Source organism: Anneissia japonica, unplaced genomic scaffold (assembly GCF_011630105.1).
Source record: "Anneissia japonica isolate Jap-2015-1 unplaced genomic scaffold, ASM1163010v1 scaffold287722_len911783_cov160, whole genome shotgun sequence".
NCBI classification, from domain to species: domain Eukaryota; kingdom Metazoa; phylum Echinodermata; class Crinoidea; order Comatulida; family Comatulidae; genus Anneissia; species Anneissia japonica.
In genome coordinates, this window is record NW_022711579.1 from 568173 (window position 1) to 578780 (window position 10608).

The following is a 10608-nucleotide window of genomic DNA, read 5'->3' on the forward strand; positions in this document are numbered from 1 at the left end:
TTTAGACTTGCTCGTTCCTAAAAAGGTCAAAGATCAGGAAGAAATGTCAGACAGTGATGAAGAATGTTTTAAGGGACCTAAGCAATACCAACAACAAGTATTTGCTTACCAACAAGCCTACTCTTCTTACTATATTCATTTGAGGTATAAATAAAATAAACTTGTTATTCTTAACTTTGCTAAAAGGCAGGCCTAACCTTTTTTTCTGTCATGAAATAAAATGAATTTGAAAGGTATAATTCAGTGTCATCGGATCTAAGTACAGTAGGGGATCTAAGTACAGTAGGTAAAAATATCGCAAGGGATATATAACTTGGAGGAAACATAATAAATATAAAATAACTTGGATACACTTTTCACATAGTTTACTGGCACTTGAGAAATAAATCTTACTTTAGAAAGGTCACAGTAAATTATTAACCAAGTGTTAATTGAAATTTATAATACATTCACCCTATTTACTTGAATAAATGCCCCGTTTTGAATAAACATCCCACTCCCTTGAATAAACATTTCATTTATTTAAAAATATAAAAGAACTTACAGTCACATTAAAACATTTCACAAGATAAGCACTGAAAATAATAACTACAATGAAAAATAAAATAAAAAATAATAATCTTAAATATAAAACTTAAAAAGTGCATGGTACAGTATGGCTTTGGACCAGACACTAGAAAGATTAACAGCTTATAGCTAAGATTCTATAATTCCTATAAAAAAAAAAAAAAATCCCTTTACAGTAGTTTCCTCCTGATTGGTTGATATGACTGCTACTTGACCCCGTACAAGGGTGAATCCACACAGTGTTAATAGCTCAAATATATGGCCTTGCACTGCATGCTATTTATAGCATCAACTGGTGACTTATGACCTACAAATGTCAGAGGCCCAGAGTTATAATCTGACATAAAGATAATACTGTACAAGGTATACACCACACAGTAACACTGTACACCACACACTCCAAAAGGCCAAATAAAATCAATCCCTAGCTTCATACCCATCACCCTTATCAAATTTTGGCGCCTCATGGATTCTTTTGCTATTTGCTATTTTAAAAAAAATTTAAACTGAAAAAAAAAAAAAATTATTGATATCAACAAAAAATTAAAAACAAAAATATGTTGTTTCGATCATACCCTTGCTGATTATACAATCAGTGGCTGGATTGAAAGACTACTGTTACCATGCCAATGTTTATTTTGTGTTTGTTTCTTTTTTTTATTAACATTGTATTGTTGACCGGTCTTTTACTTGACGACTAAAAAGCAAATAAGCATATTAAACCCCGTCACCAAAAAACAATTTCAAACGACGGGATAACGATACGATTAACTAACACTAAATTTAACTTTGCCTGATTGTACTGGGTGTTGTTGCTTCAATTTTTTTTTTTATCTTTGAATCTATTAATAGAAATTTATTTTAGAACACAAAATCAATACTGGATGGTATATGAATACAAATTTATTATCAGTCTAGCAGATAGTAGTAGATTTGAATATGTCCAATGAAATATGAATATCAAATTTCATTTTGATAATAAAATATGTTATGAAAAAAAAAATTATATTCTTATATTTATTATGCCAAAATGAGATACAATTTTACATATAATTTTTTGCAATTGATCTTTGAAAAAATATATAAATTAAAATTGGTATTCATAATTTTTAATGTTAACATTATTTTTCCACAAAAATAAAGTTGTATACAGTACAAAGATAGTTTTTTAGTTGTGAGAATAAAATCTGAGTATGATCGGATTTTAACTCAGTACTCAAAGTTGGAAGGCAACCATCTTAAAAACCAATCTACTGCTCCCTTTTTCATAGATATCATTGGGAAAATTCAGGCTATGTCTCAACCTTATTTCTTCCTTCATTTAGAAAACCATTAGACATGCTTATGGATGAATTCATGAATTCAATTTTCTTAATCTATGCATTATCTTCTGTGATTAATTACGTAGAGACAGGCATGAATTGGAGTTCGGTTCCTATCTGTTGTTAGCAAATATACATTGATTATGTTTTGCAATTGGCCCAAAGATTTTTCAAATATCAGACATATCAAACATAAAGGCTTGTTATTATTTGAATATACAGTAACATTACCCAATTACGTACCCCTCCGTCCAAAAAGCGTTCAAGAAAATTTGTAATTCAACAGAGTTTGAATTTTCAGCATCTAAACGTGGTGAGGGTAGGCCTAGGCCTATGTTATGCTACAAATTATAGGGCTAGGTAGGACCTAAGCCTTGCCCTATGGGAGAAAAATTTTGTCCCAAAATATGACTTGCATTTTACTGTTTTCTGCAATAAAATAATACTTTACAGAAGCCAAAATTACCTGTGCTCACTATGAAATATTCATTTGAAGTGATTTCCAAATGAAAACATGACCAAATAATGGTAAAAAGAAGTGTTATTATTCTTTTCATAAAAATTGCTAATCCATGAGAATAGTGCCCCCAATGATCAAAAAGTGAGATTTACTGTACAGTATGCCTGAACAAGCATGCACAGCTCAAATATATCTTGGCTGAAAATGATTGATATTTCTTGCTTGAAACATAGTTTTATACCACTTTATAGGTTTGAATGTTTTTTTCTCAATAGCTGAAGTAACAATTTAAAATTATTTCTCAACACTTACATGTTAAAAGTTAAAAACGATTGTTCATAATGATGTAACCGCAGCAAATTAGGTTCGTACAAAATCAAGAGTTCGTATAAGGGAGGTTCGTAATTGGGAGATGTTACTGTACATTCATTTTAAAGTATATTTTCAAAAATATATTTAGCATAATTTTTAGAAATTATCAATATTATTAAAGTCAAGATAGTATTAATGATAAATCTAAATTGTGTGATAATAAATATTTAAAATATGGAGATATGGAGATAGCGAAATAGTTTAAATTTAATTTGGAATTCAACAGGGTTGAATATTTATAACTTCATGGTTGAATGTTCTTTTATATACTGTAATCTAGGCCTAAGCAAAGTAACACATTCTCTGCTGGACACACAAAAACACAGGGAAGAAAGACGATGCTAGCCAGTAACATCACCTGTGAAATTCAGCCTAGATGGCCCAAGTTTACCCTAGACAAAATTCCATGCATCTGCACAGCATGCAATTTCCGAGAATTTGGTAAAGGTAACAGGTACAGTACTACAGTTAAAGCAATCTAATGCCATACTGATTCTAGACCCCTTAGGCATCTAGAATCTACTGCAATAGAGAACAAATGAACGTCATTCTGAATCAATGAAACAACAGGACATTCTACCTGTATTCATACTCATCAACGATTACATTTTTATTTTGTGAAAAATTATTTATTTGTTTTCTTCTCCTCCACCTTTTATTTTCTTATTCTTAGCAAATTTCAAAGTCAATAATTGTTTTTATTTGTTAATTTTTACATAAGTTTTTGTACTCATCTCATTTTTCCAATGATTATTTTTATTGTTACTAAAGCAAGCACTACTTCCATTATAATAACAATAATAATAATAATATAATAATGACAGTTTGTGTAGCCCTGGAATCAGTCACAAGCAACACTCACGGTGCTTCACTGCATAAACAAATTATAGAGCAAAGTTGTTAAGTATGTTTTCATAAATGTAGGCCTCAAATTAAATGTACGTTGAATATATATTAAATTTTCTTGTTGATCAGGCAAGACATTTTTTTAAACCCTTTTTCGTCAGAGGAAGGCGGGGAAAAAAATAAAATTAAAAAATTTTGTTTTCTTATTTAGCAAATAGGTTTGCCAAAAACATCATAGAGGAGAAAATAAAAATAAAATGTTATTGGTGAATGTAAACAGAGTAGTGATAGGAAGGTTTAATGCTTTAAACTGATATAATTGGGAAGAAATATACTGACATACATCTTACTTTTGGAGATTGAAGGCAGAGGCAGGCATAATAAAAATAAAGAAAAACATTTACAGTATTCATTTCTTAAAATTGCCATTTTTTCGTGCCAGCGGGTGCACTAATTGGCCATAAATAAACTTTTATTTTTATTTGAAATCTTCATTATTGACAGGCGGTGGGTTCAGTAAACAAGGTATACAGAAGTTTTGCCTTACTTTGGCAATAGCCCCATTCCATTCCTCACTAGGCTGCTAAATAAATAATGACAATTAGTATACGGTAACTGTCAATTTTGTTATTGCGGTTTCCAAATTTTGCCTATACAGTAGTTGAATCTAGGCGGGGCTCTTGATTCAATATATTGATTCAACACATCTATTTCCCCTGTTTAATATGAAATCTTAAAGTTATTTTTTTAGTCAATTTAATGTAAACTGTTTATATTTTTTATACCAACCAATGTGTAATTTTGTATAAATCATAATCTAATTGATATTTCCTTGTGTTTTTTGGATATTGTATTATGTAAATAGAATTTTAATGTTTAATCTAATTAATTTTATCATATTTCTAGTTTTATAGGTCTGAATTTAATTTTAATGTTCTCAAATATGTAATCTTTTTGTGCTATTCTTTGTGTTTTTCGGTTTTGTTTTTCCGAGTTTTAATGTATTCTCATGTAACTCAGATTAATCCTGCCATTTGAGATTGAATAAAAAATATTGAAAATTTAATGTCAAATAAGCTGAATGGAAGTTTGTCTTTAACAGAGTAGACATACACTTTGTCAGTACGTACCTTACATTTTGAAGCATAAAATTTGAGATGATTGTTCTGTGTCCATGAATTGTGTATTTAATCTTGACATTAATATTTTCATCAATATCAATAAAACAAACTACTTTTCATTATATTGCCTTTGTTCTTCGTAACGTTTGGGACTGGCTCGCCGAGTCATAGAAACATTGGCTACTTCAGGAGCCCCAAGACATTTCTTGAGGCGAAATAAATAAATGAAAAAAAAAAATAAAATAAATAAATCACTTCACCACAACCACATTTTATCATCGCCATCATAATCATCACTAAAATCCATTAACTGTGGAAGCGGTTGGTGCAATGGTTGTATTTCGGACGTTAACCTTTTGAAACATTCGCTGTGCATTTCGTTTGTGTCCTTGGACAAGCACTTTATCTACGTTTGTCTCTCTCCAACCAAGTAGTATAATATACGCGAGTATCTGGTAGGATCTAGCTGCTTATAGAACTGTGCTCCCCAAAAGAGTGGAGGATGCGATCCATGGGTGTTTCATCCAATGGCCGGGGGTAATAAAGTACAGCGTATAGAGGCAGTTTATCGCAATATGCACTAAATTTTGCATTATTATTTATCCACACCTCATCATTATCACCACCATTACTATCAATATTACCATCATTACTAGTATTTATTACTTGATTAAAAAAAAACAAAATCAGTCTTTGCCATGACCTCATTCTGAAACTAATTGCTATTAAAACGAAAGTCTGATACGACAACTAAATTACTGATAAAGAAAAAAGAATCAACCGTACCACACTCATTATACCTGTGCACAATATATTACATATTTCCAATTTTGATCAAGAATTGATCAAATTTCGTTAATTATAGACCACAGTATCGCATGCACAATTACGTTCTACTTACTACTTTGCGCTATCTATAAGCTGATATTCATTCGATCTGTCAAAGCACATTTGCACACCCTTGTCTTCCCACAATGCAATTGTATGTTCCCAGAATTCCTAGGGGGAAAAAAAATTAAAAATACAAATTTTTTCATATTGAATATTGTAAATATAATTATACAAGTTACATCAACAAAAATATTAATATAAATTTTATAAAGTCAACTCGAAAAATATTCATGATTAATTATATTTATTATGAACATTTGTGTTAATAGTTGACTTTACAGCTATAATAGGAAATAATATAGCTATTAAAATATCCTTTAAAATAAACATAATAATTATGGTTGAATTAACCATTTATAAATGTTTTTATTAATTATTATCAATACAAATACAAATATTCATAGTTAACTATATTTAATTACAAATGTTTGTATTAGTTGACTTCACAAACACAATAGCAAGTAACATAGCTATGAAAGCAACCTTTAAAATCATAATAAATATGGCTAAATTAAACATCTGAAATAATTTATAAATGTTCTTAGACAAATAGACATGGTAAACATTTGTAATTAGTTGATTTCACAACCATAATAGCTATGAAAGCAACCTTTACCACCTTCATAATTAATATGGCCAAATCAAAAATATATGAAATAATTTATAAATAATAAATATTTTGTAAATTATATTATTATTATTATTTTATACTCTTTTTTTTAAATTGTTTTATATATAAGAATGATTTGATGAAGAGGCTACGAGATATTGCATTGATGTGGAACAAATATTGCAAATGAAATACAGGAAGAAGGTAAAACACTTACTGACAATGATTTATAATTTTCAATTGTATTTCATTCTTATTCAACATCATTATCATTATTATCATTATCTCCAGCAGCAAATAATAACCAAAATGTTTCAATGTGTAAACAAACAAGAAGTGTAAACAAACAAGAAGTGTAAAATACATGAACATGAAGTTAATAATTAATATCAATCCAAATCGTTTGATGATCCTGAAACCAATTAATATGAATGCATATTAATACCAGTTTGAATATTAATGAGGCAGCGGTGTATACAATCAAAGTTGGTCTGACAGCGCTTCCGATTATTGCTGTTGGATACATAAATAAACACGCACAACATGCAAGCCAGGTTTCCTCCTATCCCTGGGGATACTGCTAATATTGTAATACATTTAACATTACAGCATACAGTACTACATTACAACCTACCGGGCATTATACATTTATAATCAGGATGAAGACAATGTAGACCCTTTTGCATTATTTACACGGATAATGTACACAGAACGCTTCAGTGCACATGACAACTGGCTTGCAAAAGATTTAGTGGTATAAAAAATTACATAGGAAAAATTTATTGTACGAAAAAAAAGAGGAATTACGAAACCAAACTTACAGCATAATATCATTGCATAAAATAATTTAAAACATTTTTAATACTAATAAGGACATCACATCAACACATTATTATGTTTATACGAGGCTCAGATGAAACCCATCTCGGACCTCTACATGGTTGGGCCAGCTTCGATCATTTTCATATCATGATTGTAGGCATTTTATCAATGATTTGCAAGTCTAACAACAAATTCCATTCTTAATCTTAGGACTTGCATAAAATTTCATCAAAAGCTTTGAATGAAAAGGGATAAAATAATACGAAAATTGATTGTTGTGTGAGGGCTAATAGGCTTCTGAACTTTTTTTAGAACTATAAACACCTCTTCTTTTAAATCCTCAAAATTGGACCTAGTTTAATCGGTGCGTCATGTCACACATGGATAAGAATGAAATGATAATAAAGTTATTAATTATACAACAATAATAAACAGCGCCGCAAGCAGCTCTACCAAGAGATAGATATGTGCGCCTAATAATATGACATTATGATTATTATTATTAATAATCATAAGTTAACACTATAACCTACATACATTAAGCAAATTCTTCCTGATATACTTAATGTATACACGGAAAAAATATTTATACAAAGGAATCATATCTCCCACTTTCATTTTTGAATGATCGAATATGGGCTGGATTGGAATTATAGTCTGATCAATTAAACCTTTAGAAGTTTGGATAAAATAATACTTTCTTAATGAGATAAAAAAAATATGCTTTGTGGGTCCATAATAAATTTATAATGCAAAAATGATTTAGCAGTTCCAATATTAGAAATAAAAAAAAGTAATCAAATGTCTTCAGCTTTTGCAGAACAGCGCGGCTAAGCTAGTTCATAATTTAAAAAAAATATGATCAATACAACAACGTTATCATCTACAAAATACCAACCATAATCTATAAATGTATTCATGGCACTGCTCATACATATTTACAAAGCATTATATCAACTCATGTTCCGTCATGTCTAGGACTTCATTCCGAAATGGACCCATTAACGTTATCCATTGCAAAAACCCACCAAAAAATCAGATCCAAAACGTTTCTTTGCACAAGCACTACTGATCTGGAATCGGCTTCCATTTCACATCCGTTCGTCTAAGTCCTTTACGCAATTTAAGCGGCTTCTTAAAACTTACTTGTTTCAATATATTGTTGGTCTTACAGCGCTGTGAAACAGCAATATAAGAGCACTGTATAAATGCTCAATATTATTATTATTATAATTATATTTATGGAATTCTGTAAACAATTGAAGAACATACCTGGTCTGTACAACAAGCAAATCATTGCATTTATACTGTAGATTATAGTAAGGGTCCCTAATATAGTTTTCATGGGTGCCAGATGGGGTTCAATTCCCTAGAACTTAATGTGATCGGACTACAAGACAAGAGCTTTTAAAGGCTTTTTAAAAAATATTTTTTGGGTTTTATTATGTTAACAATTTTAGCATCTCTGCATTACAATATTCAAGGTGCCACCTGAAAATGCATGATGCCTAATAAACAGCATAACATCATTTACTTAAAATTTAAGTGAACAGAAGTTATATGTTTGCATCAATTGGAAACCCAAGAATTTCTAGGCTAGTTATTGATTTCCCTTCAATGGGCAATGGCAGAGAACAAATGATGTTTGACTTCTGCCTCCTATTTTTAGTAACAAAGTAGCTTTTTATTGAATATTCTTATTGTTTCCTTGCCGTGCAGTTGTTATAAATTTAAGTATATACAGTATGTCTCTTAGAAAATATTGCTATATTTAGAATCACAAGGAACTGATTGTAGCCATTGTTTTCCTAACAGGGAAATAAAACTGATACTCCAAAAAGTTATCATAATACATTCATTTAACAGTCATCAAGGATGGTTTGTGCTAGGTTGACCTTGAATGAGTAGAAATTTCGAAAACAGGCATGAGCGAACCCACTTGCCCGACGCCCGGGACAAGTGTATTTCACGGTCAGACAACAAGAATTTTAGGAACCACTTGTCTATGGACAGGGACTTTTAGAATAGGCTACTTCACCATGTAATGCGTAATGATTTCACAGTACTTATAAATAGTCCAACTCGACAATACGCAGCATAATTTATTAATAAATTGTTAGCTCACAGAGATCTCAAACAGAAAACCGACTAGGCCATGGTTACGCACCGCACTGCGTGCATCAACTTTGGGTCGCCAACACTCCCGCTGTTTATGGATGGTTTAAAAGAAAAAATGTAGGCATAACTCAATATAAAATTTGTTACAGTATTTTCTGCAGTAAAGATTGAAAATGAAGTCTTGTTAAATGTTAGCTAGATCTGTCGTTAAGACCTACAGCAGCCACATATTTTGCACGATATCATACCTGCTAGCCGTCTAGGCCTGCTGATCTTCGTCTATTTACAATATAAATTCGCACTGGTCTAGTCTATAAATATCAGACATATTTAAATACTTTAGGTGCACAGCCTTTAGTTGATTTGTTGAGTTGGACTACATGAAATGTCTGGACTACAAGACTAGTAATTACTTTCGCGTATGAATATGAACAGCAGCCATTAGGCCGACTTAAAAAAAAGCCTAGTCTAATTTGTTTGCGCGTGTGGAGAAGGCAATCTAGACAGACTTAGAAAGGCTAGTTAAAATGGGAGTTAAAGTTCTTAAAGTAATTAAAAAATCATTCACTTCTAAGTGATGGGAGGTAATGTGCATATAAAAATCTGATTCTTATAAAACTGGGGTTAAAAATTGAGGGTTTAGGGATTATAAATGAATCATTTTCCAGTCTCAAAAATTTTGCCATCTCAGAGATTCTCACGAAGGAATTTGTCCCCTCGGCCCACCCTCAGAGTTATATTAGGCCTACAGTGCTGGGAGAGGTAAGCAATTTTATTTATTTTGTAATAAATGAAATGAGGATGTGTGAGGCTGTAAAATATTCTCCGCGTAAAATATTAGGCCCAGAAATCCATCCCTGTTTTTGGAAAATATGAGCCAATTTCGACGGATATTTTGCAGAAAATCGAGGCCTTCATTGTAGAACACAAGTATCCATTTTTCTAGAGGTTTTATAGTGCAATTTGATTTTGTTTGTATCCTCCATTAAAAAAAAAAAACATTTTGAAGTTAGTATTAGAATTGATCTGCAAACAGGTACAAACATACGATATGGCCACCCTCCTACCTTCTCCAAATAACGTCATAAAACAGTCCTGTTAGCCTGTGGCTGAGAACTCGTGTATCGTGGGAATCAACCATACCTGAAACATTTTTACTTGCAGTTGTCGTGACGACGGCTTTTAAGCATGCAATAATTAAGAAAATGATCAACACACTCCTACATAGAATATTATTAATAATGTTTATTTTATTTGAATTTTTCCACATTATTGAAATTCTTGAAAATTAAAAAAAAAAAGAAAAACATTTTTGCACCAAAACTCACGAAAATATCATCTTGTAAGCCCATAATTCAGCTTCAGCTAGTTTTTTTTTGTTTACAGTATTTATTTTGTCTTTCATTTGTTCGTATGATTTCCACCTGACTAAACACTACACTAGAAAATCTGTCGAAGTCAGCCACCATTTATATGAGG

The 10608-nt window shown here is 31.0% G+C and overlaps 1 protein-coding gene across 1 annotated transcript in view; it reads right to left on the reverse strand.

Moving 5' to 3' along the window:
• LOC117107564 (guanine nucleotide-binding protein G(s) subunit alpha-like) overlaps window positions 1–10608 on the reverse strand; it is a 67611-nt gene that overhangs the window by 34763 nt on the left and 22240 nt on the right. Inside the window, exon 5 of the mRNA XM_033249268.1 lies at window positions 5590–5687. Within this exon, the coding sequence (XP_033105159.1) occupies window positions 5590–5687 (98 nt within the window). The remainder of the gene's footprint in view (window positions 1–5589; window positions 5688–10608) is intronic.